General features: G+C 47.0%; 1 protein-coding gene across 3 annotated transcripts; it reads right to left on the bottom strand.

Moving 5' to 3' along the window:
- Positions 1 to 1044: 1044 nt before the first annotated feature.
- On the bottom strand, positions 1045 to 14938 carry LOC133358465 (zinc finger protein 239-like). Of its 3 annotated transcripts, none has more exons than XM_061576765.1 (5): positions 14751 to 14938; positions 8178 to 8280; positions 4682 to 4861; positions 3528 to 3662; positions 1045 to 2565 (listed from the first exon to the last, which is right to left on the bottom strand). In XM_061576765.1, exons 2-5 carry the CDS (start codon positions 8278 to 8280, stop codon positions 1727 to 1729), a joined length of 1257 nt encoding a protein of 418 aa, XP_061432749.1. In that variant the 5' UTR covers positions 14751 to 14938; the 3' UTR covers positions 1045 to 1726. The 3 variants fall into 3 exon arrangements, with proteins under 3 accessions (XP_061432749.1, XP_061432750.1, XP_061432751.1); XM_061576766.1 differs by having other exon boundaries at positions 4682 to 4838; XM_061576767.1 differs by lacking the exon at positions 4682 to 4861.
- Between the last annotated feature and the right edge of the window lie 762 nt (positions 14939 to 15700).

Genomic DNA, 15700 nt, shown 5'->3' with positions numbered 1-15700 from the left:
AGTGTTTGTCACAAATGAAGAACAATACCTTGCGGGGCCGTTTGTGAGGGGGCCGGGGGAGCCGAGGGAGCCGACGGGGCCGGGGGGGGGGGAGGCCGTGAAGAAAAAAAAATGGCCGCCTGAGGCGCGCGCTCCCAGCGGCTGGCGGGGCCGTTTGTGGTGGGCGAGAGGCGCGAGCAGAGGGGGCCGACACTGACTTACACATCATACACCGACTCACTCATCATAGGCTTACTCACTCACACATCATACACTGGGATTGTCATGCTGCCAGCTATGGCTGCAAGTTTGGTCGTACGTGTTATGTATATCGTTTATTGTTTAATTTGAATCACACTTCCTATGATTACTGTTGTTACATTGTTTTATAGCTTTATTTTGGTGATTCGAAAACATATGGTTAATCTAAATTGTGTTATGGTTTTTATTGTTGACTTGCACCACATTGGGATTTTTGCACACAACGTTTAAATACTTTTTTTTTTAATATTTGCTGGTTTATTCCAGGATGTTTCTGTTACGCGTCGTCGCTTTAATATGTTCTGTGTTCATATTTTGTTTGTTGCGGTTGCACCCGACTTAAGAGCCGCATGGCTCACAGGGCGATACCAAATAAATGAAACTTGAAAAGGAGCATAAACCAGCATGTGAACTCCGGTCATCCTTGCAGCACCTTTTGTCTTCTCATCGAACAAAGATGGCCACCACATCGCACGGTTTCAGAGGCGCTACTGCGGTCGTCTGGAACGCTCTTCCTTCTGATATTAGGAAGCCACTGGAGCTATGCACTTTTAAATCTAGATTGAAAACTAATTTCTTTAGAACTGCTTTTTGTGTTTAGTGTGTTGTCCTTCCTCCGCACCTGCAATTAGCACAGTTGGCTATGTACGGTGCGAATGAAGTATAACGTACATGCATATAAGAGTTACCTGCACTCTAAGAGCAAGGACCATTACATTCTGAATACAGGTGTAAAGACAACTTAACACATCATTCTTGAGATGGTTCTTTATTGAAGACACGTTCACTTGGACAGGTGGAAATCCTACTGCAACAGCCAAGTCTCCCGCGCAATCTCCATATTTACAGACCAAGGCCAAGCCCCCCTTCCCGAACCGTCTCGCTGACTGGACAATCGCTCCACCAGCAAATTTTACCGTCCTCTTCCGTCACCTGACCGCACTCCCTTATCGATCATTCCCGTAGCCACCAGTCGCTTCGCACTCACAGCTGAAACTCTTGTCATTACCTCCCATGGCCACTAGTCCACTCACACCACATGTCGGCTCGACTGTCATTACACAGGTTTGGTGCAGCGGTCGTGATTGTGCCTCATGTCCCGAGCTTCGAGTCCCTGGCTTGCCCACCTTTCTTTAGGTGGAGTTTGTATTTTGTTTTACTGTTACGCATAGGATTCCTTTGGGTTACAATATTTCCTCCCCATAGCTAGGAAACTATATAAGCGTAACAGCTATTGGATAAATATTCAGATTCAATACAAATGACTTGCAAATTGACTCAATCAGGATGAGAAAAATCACTCCCTGTTATGAAAAAAACGGCACGACCATCCCTCAAAATATTGAGACTCAGTGAGGCTCTCCAGGGTAAAGACGCATAATAATTAAACATACGTTCTTTAAGAGTATACAATGGGGCAGGAGCATTGGATAAAAAAAAAACAATCACCATTGCTTTAAACATCAACAAAAATTGATTTCAAATTTCATTCTTGGGCGTGCGTTACCGAATGTCTCTTTAAAGTGTAGATCCGTGAAAACTCCTTGCCGCACTCCTTGCAAACGTGTGGTTTCTCGCCCGTGTGCGTCCTCGTGTGCCTCTCCAAGTCTGAACATTGCGCAAATCCCTTGCCGCACTCCTTGCACACAAAGGGCCACTCGCCCGTGTGCGTTCTCATGTGCCTGTCCAAATCGGACCGCTGTGCGAAGCCCTTACCGCACTCCTTGCACACATGCCGCCACTTGCCCGTGTGCGAGATGAAGTGCGCCTCTAAGTGGGCGCGTCTCGCAAAGCCCTTGCCGCACTCCTTGCACACGTACGGCTTCTCACCGGTGTGCGTCCTTGTGTGCGTCTCCAAGTCGGAACGCTGCCTAAAGCCCTTCCCGCACTCCTTGCACACGTGCGGCCACTCGCCGGTGTGCGATATGGAGTGCGTTTCCAAATTGTAGCGATGTGCAAAGCCCTTCCCGCACTCTTTGCACAAGTGTGGCTTCTCACCGGTGTGTACTTTAGCGTGCTTCTCCAAGTCAAAGCGAGTTGCGAACCCCTTCCCACACTCGATACACACGTGTGGCCACTCTCCGCTGTGTATCCTGGAATGTTTTTTTAAGGTGTACCGCGTTGCAAATGCCTTCCCACACTCTTCGCACGTGTGCTTTCTCCCATCGGCGGCGACCGCCACGAGCAGTGTGGTGCCTTCGAGCGACTTCCCGCACTGCCCGCAGGCTCGCGAGGTCTTGCTGGCACATTCCGCTTTGTCTTTCATCGCGTTGACGCATCCTCCTCCCTTCCCGCACTCCTCACACAGGAGTTCCATTTCCTTTGCTTCGTATGCCAGACATGGTTAAAAATGCAAATGGGAGGGTTCAACTAAGTGATGCGAGAAAAATAAGCAGCAGAAACAGCAATGGTAACACCTTAGGTTTGCATTTGCTTGTATATGGAGGTTATTAAGCTAATCTATAGCATCATTGGAGGCTTGCTGGATCTCGGTGATATTTCCCATGAATCAGCGGTACGGGCAGTGTTGGATCATGTGATCCGAAGTCTGGCTCTGGTGACTCATTTCCTCTCCCTAGCCAATCCTGCGACTGCTACTCCCTGACCCCCAGCTATGTCCAGGCCTACCCCAACCCCCATCACTACCCCAACCCCCATCACTACCCCAACCCGCATCACTGCACCAACCCCTATCACTACCATTGCCATTACCCCAACCTCTATCACTACCCCCACCCCTATCACTAACCCAAATCACTACCCCAACCACTCCTTAACCACTCCCACCTGTCCTGCTGGCACCATAGCTCCATCACCACTTTTAACAACCTCATCCTTTATGTCAACCACTATCATCTAAGGTACAATTTTACAACTGTTGTAAAACACCTTGCATTATGGCACTGCTATATAAATCTACATAAGATAAGGGGACCACATTTCCATCCCCTTTTCTGCAGTGTATTTAGGGCTGACCACTGTTTCCTGGGTTGGTCCAACCACAGGAGTCCTTGTTCTTATAAATGATTTAGCTTCGTCACCAAAGGTTGTTTGAGAACAGGGCTATCTAAATGGAGCGCACGAGGAATGAGCCTTAATTTTGGAACCGTTCTTTGACACGAAGCACGCTAATCACACTGACGGGATAAGTTTTGCGTAAGAAAAACGTCTTCGTCTTGTGGCACGGCTCCCAATGGTCGCAACGTCTGGGCATATGGTTGCAATAAAAACAATAGGGGATGATCGCATTTTTTTTCTCAACGATGCGATCAAGGGTAAAGACTCACCTTCAGCAATGTCCTCCTCCGACAGCTCCACCTCAATGAAATTCCGGTCCGACGTGTCAGCACGTCCGCAGGAATTCCCCATCTCCTCTGGCCTCTCACTGGTTTCTTCAACTTGAACCGTCGTTGACTCTAGAACTGTAAAATACCCACACAAATGTCTTTCACAAGTGGAAATACTTACATGTAAATATACGAGGCAGTTACAAACCCTCCTGTTAAGAATGATAAACATTGTCCAAGAAGAGCCCTTTGAGTCTTGGGTGTTAAAAAAAACAATTAATCACACGTCATGTATTTATTTACAGCAGTAGATTTAAACCAGCACAGATGCCATTTAGAAAGCCAAATTCAAGAGCACAAATTCGTTGCCAGCTTGATTCTCGTTTTTTTTTGTTCAGAGCTCATATATATGTGGATGTAAGCCTCTTTTATAAGAGCTAATTGTGCCTGCAATTTAACCGTCTGAAAAACACAACAGCACTTCCATTAGCAACCATATTGGTGCCATATTTGACCGAGCCTGAGCCTTGATCACTGATGAGTTCAGCGCGGTCACAGATGACTTCACCTGGCTATGGGTATTTAAAAAAAAAATTGGAATCTGTCCTATACCAGCTCTAAACATTCTCTATGAATGCCTGTCCTACGTGCAAGTAACTGTTGGTGGCAGATCTAGAGCTCCGGTTTTCGCACATGACAAAACAAAACCCACACAATGCAACTGGTATTGGCCAAAACATCCCAATGCTGAAAAATGTACCTGAAAATTACACAATTGAATCTAAATATGTATTTATACTGGAGGAATCCGATCAGCTATGAAGCCCTTTTTCACCAATGTCCAACTGAGATCACACACAGCAGCAGTAACAACATCATCCCCCCCCTACTGTAGAACTTAGCACAACCCTCCTGTAAAAGAGTCTTGAGACTCAGCGAGGCTTTCCTGGGTAAACAAGCATAACAAAAATAATATTAATAGGCTCTTTAGAGAGCATTCTTCATGTACGCGCTGTCCAGTCGGCGGGAAGAGTAGTGAAAGTTTTTGTGTGTTTGTGTGCAATTAGTGCGGTGCGCATTTGGTGCGAGTGGATCGTGTGTACAGGCTGCACATTATGCACGTTGGTCGACGATGCACTCAAACGGAGAATCACCTTGACCAGTGTCCTCCTCCAACAACTCCACCTGGATGAATTTTTTTACGTCGTCCGCCCACACCTCCACCTTGGTGGTCAAGTTCAGTTCTGGAGTGGCCGGACGTCCATCGTGGAAATCCGCTGTCCCCTCTGAATAATCGCTGCCTTCTTCAACCTTAACGATATTCAGATCTAGAGCTGTAATTTAGAAAATACACCACGGACTTTGATGGGCAACTATTCTATTACATAAAAAGGCAGCCACACAGGTTGGAGAGGGACGTTCCACCCATTAATAATTGGAATTATCAATGTGTTGCCATAGTTGGACTTGTGCTTTCAATTCCAGTGAAGTAGCAAATATGTATTTAAAAGCAGAACCGTTAAACTCATGTGCTGGTCTGGACCGATTTTGTTGTTTTAGGTAATCTGAACAACATACTCTTAGGTTTTCGGTAAAGTCACGTAGGTAAAAAATTCAAAATAATAGAAATAATAAGTGAATCTAGCTGTGACGGTCCCACCTGATGACGGAGACTTGTGTCGTGATTTATTATTTTATTTCTATTATTATTTCTATTATTTAAAATTATTTATTTTTTCCCTACGTGACTTTACCGAAAAACCTAAGAGTATGAATCCTTGCAGTCACGAAAGCTTCAAATCTAGAATCTGAACAACGGCGACGATTTCACTTTAACCTCCAGCCTGTTCATCACAGTTGTTGTCGAGTGCTGTGCGGATGAACAAACGTGCCATTTTATTACTGCTTCTGCACACTGGTGTGTTGGAGAACAGTTCACATGTATCAGTTGCCAATTTTGGCAACTGCCCGATGATGCTGGCTGTCACTACCAGCTAAAAGGTCCGTAGCCAACTGTTCAATGTCTGTGTGGATCGCTCTCCAACCACACACCGGTGGGGTGCTGAAGCAGTAACAAGCTGGCTCGTTTGTTCAACCACGTGATAGCATTATTAATTGGCTGTCTCAGGTGTTGGAGGGTGCACGACACACATTTTTATCAAGCGATCTGACCCAAAAATCTATTATGAATGACATCACGAGTTGTCGCGTAAATATTGTATCGGTTACAACCCTGGCGTGTGTCAGCATTTTGCTTGTTGTGGGAATATATATTTATATATTTTTGATCAGTTATGGCCTTGATGTGGGTCTGCACAGGTGAGCAATCATGGGGGGGGGGGGGGATTATGTGGCAGCGTTATTCGACGCAAAGGGTCCCAGTTGGTCACAAGGGGGGCCCCCGAATCAACAGATAAACAAGTAAAATATATTTTTTTTCATTCCAACAATTAACCATAAATGTCTATAAAACATAGTTACAAATGAAAAAATATTTCCGAAAAATACACACGGCATAAAATCTAGTAGCCGCTACTGCTGATGTTTGTGACTGAACACCATCAGGGTTTCTTACTAACTAACATGTGCATGAAAACCAAGACGCAGGATAACTTAATTGTGAATATTGTTACCTTTAAATATTTTTAGTAATACTCTCACTTGCAGACTGTCTTCATCTAAATCTCAATACACAATAATGTAGTTAGAGCCTACATATTATTATACACAGGGTTAAAAACCATCCGTAGCAATTTCAGTAAAAATGAGTCAGGAGAAAGGAGGGGGTCCACAGTTGGATCTTGCGTAGCCCCCCCCCTCCTCTGTTGAAATAGTTTGTTGCACCCGTGTCTGTCTGCATGTGTGCTTTCAAGTACCGTTACTCAAAAAAGACACTTCAACTATTCAGAACAGAAAGGATCGTCTGCTTATTCAGGAAAAAAATCTCTGGTGTTTGAGCAAAATATAGTTAGACAATTCATGTCACTTTGCTTCTGCAATTCTATGACTGCATCTGGCAATGTGTCCGGGGAGCTGAATGTCAATGCCGAGGTCTGGTGTCCATGAGAGGGCTTCTAGAGAATGTTTGCTTAGTTTTCCACTCCTCCGTTGAAGGAGTGCAGACAACAGTGATTTACGATGTGGTTCATAGTTTTAGTCGCATGACCACAGTAGCACTGTGGCTTCTCTTTAACATTTGTCTTTGATGTATAAAACTATAAGAGGTTTTATTTGGGTTAAATGGTGCAAATATGAATGTGTCATTAAACCCACCACCACCCGACACAACCAATTAGTAAGGTTTGTCACTTTTAAAAAAACCATGCTAGTTATATTTACGTGATCACATGGGTTGGACCAGATGAGGCCAAAAGGCGCACCCTGATGGTGCATTGTCTTTGAGTTGTGCGCCTTTTGGCGTCATCTGGTCCAACCCATGTGAGACTAGGCTCTAAGGAAAGCTGTCTCGGGTGTGGACCAATCAACTTCAAGGACAGTGCACATTATCAGAGTTATGTTTTTTGTTTGCATTATGACCGCAGGTATTGTGGTCTATGTAAACATGACTCCTTGTAAAAAAAGGTGTCAGTTTTGTTGCCAGATAGAAGGGTAAAAAACCAATTATATTTTCTACTAGCAAATGAGGTTCCAATGGTGTAAATTCTTACACCGAGCTCTCATACTCTGATGGTGCATTGTCTTTGAGTTGTGCGACTTTTGGCGTCATCTGGTCCAACCCATGTGAGACTAGGCTCTAAGGAAAGCTGTCTCGGGTGTGGACCAATCAACTTCAAGGACAGTGCACATTATCAGAGTTATTTTTTTGTTTGCATTATGACCGCAGGTATTGTGGTCTATGTAAACATGACTCCTTGTAATAAAATAGGTGTCAGTTTTGTTGCCAGATAGAAGGGTAAAAAAACAATTATCATATTTTTTACTGGCAAATGAGGTTCCAATGATGTAAATGCTTACCCCGAGCTCTCATACTCTGATGGTGCATTGTCTTTGAGTTGTGCGCCTTTTGGCGTCATCTGGTCCAAGCCATGTGAGACTAGGCTCTAAGGCAAGCTGTCTCGGGTGTGGACCAATCAACTTCAAGGACAGTGCACATTATCAGAGTTATGTTTTTGTTTGCATTATGACCGCAGGTATTGTGGTCTATGTAAACATAACTCCTTGTAAAAAAAAGGTGTCAGTTTGTTGCCAGATAGAAGGGTAAAAAACCAATTATCAAAATACATAAATGCTTTTTTATTTTACCGGGTAAGGTCCACTGAGCTATATACCATATTTTCAGAAGCAACCTGGCTACAAATGGTAGCTCAACGAAGTGGTTTATCACGTGAAAATTTATAGCAACCAAATACTCTGAACGCATGTTTTGAAATGTGGAGGGAAAATCAGAGGACCCGGAGAAAAATGCATGTGACCACGGGGAGAACACGCAAACTCCAAAAATATATAGTAGGCGTCAGGGTCAGGATCGAACCCACTACCTTCCTGTATACCAGGTGAGGTAGTTAACACCTTGCCACTATTCCTGCAAATTACTCATTTGGGATCACAATTGCAGCAGCAGCAATTGTTGTTCCTGCAATGATGATTCATATTTTGACTATTGCCAAGGGCTTTAAAGTGTTTTCTCACCAGCAGCATCTTCGTATTTAACAGTCAAGTCAGGACACATCCCAGAGCATGCACTCTCTTTGTCTTCTTGTTTGATGACCGGACATTCCATATATGAGGACATCTGAGGAACAAAAAACAGACATTCTAAGATCTAATTAGATGTATATACACACACACGTTTACTATTGTACATGCGCAAATGCAGACTGATGGGGCAAATGCAGGTGCTGTTAGCGAGGATCTTATGAAAGTCGGCACGACACAAGAGGGGGTGGCATAGCTAGCAGCAACCACAATCGGCCACCTTTTGTCTCTCAGTTAAAATAGACCATCCATTAAATTCACCATGGAAGTAGAGAAGAATGGTAAGCTACCCTTCCTGGATGTTTTATTTGAGAAGAGACTTGATGGCTCATTGGGACACTCTGTCTACAGGAAAGCCACCCACACAGATTTCTATCTGAAACCTGATTCCCACCACCATCCGGAACAGAAGAATTCCATCATCAAAACACTACACCATAGGGCCCATTGCATTTCCAACCAACACCACCTAGCCAGTTAGCTGGAACACATACACCAGGCCCTCAAGATGAATGGGTGCTCAGACCGCATTATTCGCAAAGCTGTTTTTCCAACCATGGAGAAACCCCCTGAGAAGCCGATCAAAACCATCACGTTACCATACATAGCAGGTGTGACCAAAAGATTTCCAAAATCTTAAACAAACACAAGATCCAGGTCCGATTCAGTACAATACACAAAATCCGTGATCTAATCCCATCTGTGAAGGATGTCATTCCTGACATGCAATATCCTGGAGTCTACAAACTAAGTTGCACCTACGGTGGCTGTTACATTGGGGAAACAAAACGACATTTCTCGGACCATGTCCGCGAGCACAAGGCAGATCTGAAACACGGCAGAACCAATTCCTCTGCCGTAGCTGACCATTGCTATAACACTGTGGGCTCTCATGATATTGTTTTTTCCGAGACCAAGGTACTCTGCAAACCTTTGGGCTACTATTAAAGGTTTGTTCATGAAGCCATCCAGATATATAAACATAGAGATAACTTCAACCAAGAAGATGGATACAAATTGAGCAATTATTGGAAGGATGTTATTAACCAGGTAAAACATTAACTGTTTATGGTTGTTCCATCATATTTGCCGGGCACTAGTCTATTTTGCCGAGTTAATTGCATCCCCAGCGTTTGGCATTGCTGCTGCATTGGCATTGTTGCTGCAGTGGCGTGGTTGTTGCTACCCCCTCCTCCTGCACATCCCCAGCTCTCTCAGCCTCCCACTTCCAGTCCCGCTCACTACCCCCCCCCCCCGTCCAGCATCACGTCCCTCTCCTAGCGTCCACGCAACGCTCCCCTCCCCCTACCCCCCTCACTTCCCCCTCCCCCCTCTCTTACCTATATAACCTCTTACCACGGCATCTCTCTCCCACTTCAGCAAAAAAAATTATTGCTGTGGTTTTCCCACCTGATGATGATTGCTTATGTTGCAATCGAAACGTCGTGATTTATTTTAATTTTATTTTATACCTACGTGACTTTACCAAAAGAACCAGACAGTATGGATTCCTGCAGTCACAAAAGCTTCAAATCTAGATAGTTTTATGATTTGTAGCCAGATCGCTCTTTTTCAGAAGCGACCTATCAAAAATGATAGCTCAAGTAAGTGGCTTATCATCACGTGGAAATTTATAGCAGCCAAATACCCTTAAACGCACGTTGATTCTAAATATAAAGATTCTAAATGTAAAGAGGAAAAACCGGAAGACCCGAAGAAAAAAACCCAAACGACCACGGGGGGAAAGAGAGAGACACAAACTCTAAATAGACAGCATGCATTGTCAGGATTGGGATCGAACCCAAGACCTCCTGCATACCAGACGAGGTAGTTAACGTCTTGCCACCGTGGCGTTCCTATTGTACTCATGTTGTAGGGAATCGTCTTGTTTTGCATATGAGGCAGACGCCTGGCTGCTGCTGAGGACTGCTATCGTTCATTAATCGCAGATTAGTCCACAAATATTAGTACGCATGCATGTTGAACTTGTGAGAATATATTTTCCCCTTTTTTTCTGGCAACAAAACAGGTGTTGAGATGTTAAAACACCAAACTGAAACCTTTCACAAGGAATCATGTCTGCATTAACCACAATACTTGTGGTCATAATGCAAACAAAAAACATACTCTGATAATATATGCATTGTCTTTGAAACTGATTGGTCCACACCAGAGACAGCTTTCTTTTGAGCCTAGTCTCAAAACGGTGTCAGACCAGAGGACGCCAAAAGGTGCAGTGTAAGGGATGTCAGGGGAAGGATTCCCACCAAAAGGAAGGGGGAGTGGGACGGTGACAGGGGAAGGAGCAGGTGAGGAGATATAAGAGAGAACGGGCGGGAAAAAGAGGGAGAATTGGTGGGAACCGTATCGAGAAGGCTGGGGACGAGTGTGGACTGGGAGAAGGAATAAAAGACGAACCCCCTGCAACCTTGTGTCGGCTCTCCTTTACATCTGGTGGCAGCGGTGGGATCGACAATGGCTACAAGGAAGAACCTCCGCGGAAGAGAGTCAACAGAAGAGGAAGCAGGGGCCGTGGATCCTCCACGTCCAGGGCAACAAGGGCGCCTGCTACCAGGAGCAGCAGCAGGGGGCCCGGACCCCATGGAGAACCCCATGGAGGACCCCATGGAGGACCGCATGGCCTGCGTGGAGAAGGCACTCCAGGAGCTACTGCGTCCGCTCCCTATGGGGGGCCCGCCGGCGCCGGGACCCCCTCTCCCACTCGTACTACGGGAGGAGGCGCCACGGGACCTGGAGGCCGATCAGCCAGCCGGGCATGAGCCGCAACCAGCCTCGTCACGCCAGCCACCGCCGCTGCTCCGGCCAAAGCCGCCAGGGCTAAACACCCAACAGGGGGAGCAGGGCGCGCCGGCTGGGGCCATTCGAAAAATTCGTGGCCGAGGGAGGTGATTGGGAGGCGTTCGTCCGCCGATTCGAGGCTGCCATCCACGCTCTCGAATGGTCGGATGAAGAGGCGCTATGAGCATTGCCATCCGTTCTAGATGACGATGCGCTCGCCTCTTACACCTTCCAAGACCACGCTACAGGCAGCCTACGAGGCTTTGGGGGAGATCTACTGCCCAGCTGAGGGCGCCTGTAGACGGTTCCAGGACCACCAGCGGGGGGATAGAGAGCCCCCTTTAGCCTACAGGGGTGCGCTGCTCGTGTTGGAGAGGAGGGCTTTCCCTCACCTGGCTGACGAGGCGCTCGAGAACCTCGTGGTTGAGCACCACATTGCCTACGCTTGCCGCGCCGGCATTGTAATGCCGGTGGTGACGCCAGAAGAACGTACCTCGCTGTGGGCCGCCCGGATCCTACAAGCTCATTAACAGGTCATGGGCCGGGCACTACCCGTGGGCCAGGTGGCTGGCGCGGCGGAGGGGAGCAGCCGGGCAATTACCGCGGCGCTACCGGGACCAGCGACGCCAATCGCCGAACCTGCACCGTCGCCGCAGGCTGCCTATGTGGCAGCTGGGATCGGACCTCCAGCGTCTGAGCCGGAGCCATTGCTGCAGGAGGTCTACGCGGCGATCCGGGGGCTGGCGGAGCAGAGATACCAGGGGCTCGACCAGCCGCCACGCCGCTGGCAGCAGCCTCTATAACACCGCGCTGAGAGGGGCATGTGGCGAGAGGATGCAGCACGGAGCCGGAGACAGCCAACTCCACCTGGAACCCGCCGGGACCAGGCGAGTGATGCCGTCCCGTCCGGGCTCCACCGTCCTGGTCGGGGGCCGGGGATCGCAACGGGGCCGGGGATCGCGACGCGGCCGGGGGCAGCTCTGTTCAACGTGCCAGTGAACATTTTTATCGAGCACCACGCAGAATAAAACACGCGACCGAATTAATGATTAATTATGTTAATGTTGAAGCAAGCCAATCAGCGTCAAAGGGGCGTTACTAATATGGGCTTTTTTGATCCACAAATCGTCTCTTTAGACCCAGAAAAGCACGCCGCAGGAATCACTGTAGCGATTCCAAAAATGTTCGAGCATGGATCAAGCATGGATTAAGCTTGGTATCGTTAAAACCCCGTCGATTCCCGTTTAATCGAGCATTGAATCGTTTTAAAAAAACGTCGATTTCCGTTCCGGTATTCCAGTCAATCCATGTACATCTGTCTCTCTGCCCCCCCTCCCCCAAAAATAAAACATGCTTCAATCGCTTTAAACTATTGTCATTGTAGTGCGTATTTAATGTGGCTGACACCCCCCCCCCCTTGGGTGCGTGACGTCATTTATGGACGGCCCCTTTGTGTATCTCTGTCTGTATCTGTGGCTATGTCTTATCTGTGTATCTTTCTATCTACAAATCTCAAGAGTTCGTATACTCGTCTCTCTCCGTCTCACTGTTTCTGTCCCTCTGTATGAATGTCTACGGATCTCTGTACGTTTCTGTATTACATCTGTATTAGTGTGTTTATGTATCTGTGTTTCTCTGTACGTGTCTGTGTATTACTGTCTCTGTACGTGTCTGTGTATTACTGTTTGTCTCTCTAGGTGTCTCTGTACGTGTCTGTGTGTATTATTGTCTCTGTACTTGTCTATGTGTATTACTGTGTCTCTCTCTGTCTCTGTACGCGTCTGTGTGTTACTGTTTCTCTCTCTCTGTGTCTCTGTACGTGTCTGTGTGTATTACTGTGTCTCTGTACGTGTCTGTGTGTTACTGTGTCTCTCTATGTCTCTTTACGTGTCTGTGTGTGTTACTGTTTGTCTCTATGTCTCTGTACGTGTCTGTGTGTTACTGTGTCTCTCTGTGTGTCTCTCCGTCTCTGTACGTGTCTGTGTGTTACTGTATCTGTCTCTGTGTCTCTGTACGTGTCTGTGTGTCACTGTGTCTGTGTGTCACTGTGTGTGTCACTGTGTCTGTGTGTGTCACTGTGTCTGTCACTGTGTGTGTCTCTGTGTGTCACTGTGTGTGTCTCTGTACGTGTCTGTGTGTGTCACTGTGTGTTACTGTGTGTGTCTGTGTGTGTCACTGTGTGTGTGTGTCACTGTGTCTGTCACTGTGTGTGTCACTGTGTCTGTGTGTGTCACTGTGTCTGTCTCTGTGTCTGTGTGTGTCACTGTGTGTGTCACTGTGTCTGTCACTGTGTGTGTCTCTGTGTGTGTCTCTGTGTCTGTGTGTGTCTGTGTGTGTCACTGTGTCTGTGTGTGTCACTGTGTCTGTGTCTCTGTGTCTCACTGTGTCTGTCACTGTGTGTGTCTCTGTGTGTGTCACTGTGTGTGTCACTGTGTCACTGTGTGTGTCTCTGTGTCTGTCACTGTGTGTGTCTCTGTGTGTGTGTCTGTGTGTGTCTGTGTGTGTCACTGTGTCTGTGTGTGTCTGTGTGTGTCACTGTGTCTGTGTCTCACTGTGTCTGTCACTGTGTGTGTCTCTGTGTGTGTCACTGTGTGTGTCACTGTGTCACTGTGTGTGTCTCTGTGTCTGTCACTGTGTGTGTCTCTGTGTGTGTGTCTGTGTGTGTCTGTGTGTGTCACTGTGTCTGTGTGTGTCTGTGTGTGTCACTGTGTCTGTGTCTCACTGTGTCTGTCACTGTGTGTGTCTCTGTGTGTGTCACTGTGTGTGTCACTGTGTCACTGTGTGTGTCTCTGTGTCTGTCACTGTGTGTGTCTCTGTGTGTGTCTCTGTGTCTGTGTGTGTCTGTGTGTGTCACTGTGTCTGTGTCTCTGTGTCTCACTGTGTCTGTCACTGTGTGTGTCTCTGTGTGTGTCACTGTGTGTGTCACTGTGTCACTGTGTGTGTCTGTGTCTGTCACTGTGTGTGTCTCTGTGTGTGTCTTTGTGTCTGTGTGTGTCTGTGTGTGTCACTGTGTCTGTGTGTGTCTGTGTGTGTCACTGTGTCTGTGTCTCTGTGTCTCACTGTGTCTGTCACTGTGTGTGTCTCTGTGTGTGTCACTGTGTGTGTCACTGTGTCACTGTGTGTGTCTCTGTGTCTGTCACTGTGTGTGTCTCTGTGTGTGTCTCTGTGTCTGTGTGTGTCTGTGTGTGTCTGTGTGTGTCACTGTGTCTGTGTGTGTCACTGTGTCTGTGTCTCTGTGTCTCACTGTGTCTCTCACTGTGTCTGTCACTGTGTGTGTCTCTGTGTGTCTCACTGTGTGTCTCACTGTGTCTGTCTCTGTGTGTGTCACTGTGTCTGTGTGTGTCACTGTGTCTGTCTCTGTGTGTGTCACTGTGTCTGTGTGTGTATGTGTGTGTCACTGTGTCTGTGTGTGTCACTGTGTCTGTGTGTGTCACTGTGTCTGTGTATGTCTCTGTGTCTGTGTATGTCTCTGTGTCTGTGTGTCTCACTGTGTGTGTCTCTGTGTCTGTGTATGTCTCTGTGTCTGTGTGTGTCACTGTGTCTGTGTGTGTCACTGTGTCTGTGTATGTCTCTGTGTCTGTCTCTGTGTGTCTCACTGTGTGTGTCTGTGTGTGTCTCTGTGTGTCTCTCTCCCTACGACGACGTCTACACGGAGACTGCGAGTCGGCCTCGAGTCGGCGCCGTGTCCGCGGGCCCCACTCGGCTCACCGTGGACGCGCCCTGCCGGCTGCGGAGACAGACAACACGCGACTGACGCTACGCTCGGCCGTGTCTCTGTCCCCGCTCTCCGTGTCTCTGTCCCCGCTCTCCGTGTCTCTGTCTCTGCGTTGTCCGTGTCTCCGTGTCCTTCCCCGTGTCTGCAACAGCCGAGGCTGCTGTGTCTCTGTCTGCAAGTGACCTCCCCCCCTCGCCCTATTCACTGCCCAGCAAGCGACAAGATGCAGCAACAACGTACGTCGCATCTCAGCGACACGATGCAGCGTAAGGTGCTTGATGTGACAGCGCAATGTGGAGTTATATGGAGTCTAAATGCGATTACATTTCATGCCGCTGTACAGAAATAGTCCATGGACGAGGTCGGGCTACCACGCCACACTCCTGGGTCTCTCCATCAATTTGGCATTTGTTAAATGCTTTAGGTTATGCCAAACAAGAATGCATATCTTGATTTGAAGCTTTCGTGGCTGCAGGAATGCATACTCTTTGGTTATTTCGGTAAAGTCACGTAGGTATAAAATAAAATAAACCTACTTGACTTTACCGAAAGAACCAAAGAGTAAGAATGCATATGTTAACATTGCAAATGTTGAAATGTATTTGCTCTGCTGCTGGCCATCTGTGAAAAAGAGCTTCACAGCTCATCGGATTCCTCAAGTATGAATACAATTTTTAGTCTAAAAAAAGATTCTAATTCTGCTCGCTTAATAATTAAGATAACCCAGAGCGGCCTATTTTGAGCACACGATGGGGCATATTGTGGTATGTGGTGCTATTGTCCCGACTGGAATAATTTGTTGAAGCCAGTGGCTTTTAAACGCATGGGCAAGATACGTTTGGGAATGTCCTTTTGTACATAAGAACAAACAGCATGTGCATATCTCAACCCATTTGGCCACATTTAATAAAATATTTTTTTAAATATATATTTTTAAATTATA

The sequence above is a fragment of the Lethenteron reissneri genome, chromosome 62, assembly GCF_015708825.2.
Source record: "Lethenteron reissneri isolate LAM-NWPU_2019-01 chromosome 62, ASM1570882v1, whole genome shotgun sequence".
Lineage (NCBI taxonomy): Eukaryota > Metazoa > Chordata > Hyperoartia > Petromyzontiformes > Petromyzontidae > Lethenteron > Lethenteron reissneri.
The sequence above is the reverse complement of the archived record's forward strand: the minus strand, read 5'-3'. Positions and strand labels throughout refer to the sequence as shown.

Excerpts from the sequence above, each read along its gene's own strand:
- LOC133358465 (XM_061576765.1), bottom strand. The coding sequence starts at position 8,280 with ATGTCCTCATATATGGAATGTCCGGTCATCAAACAAGAAGACAAAGAG. Across the intron at positions 3,663-4,681 it reads GGAGGAGGACACTGGTCAAG|TTCTAGAGTCAACGACGGTT; the intron begins GTGATTCTCCGT and ends GGTATTTTACAG. Across the intron at positions 2,566-3,527 it reads GGAGGAGGACATTGCTGAAG|CAAAGGAAATGGAACTCCTG; the intron begins GTGAGTCTTTAC and ends TGGCATACGAAG.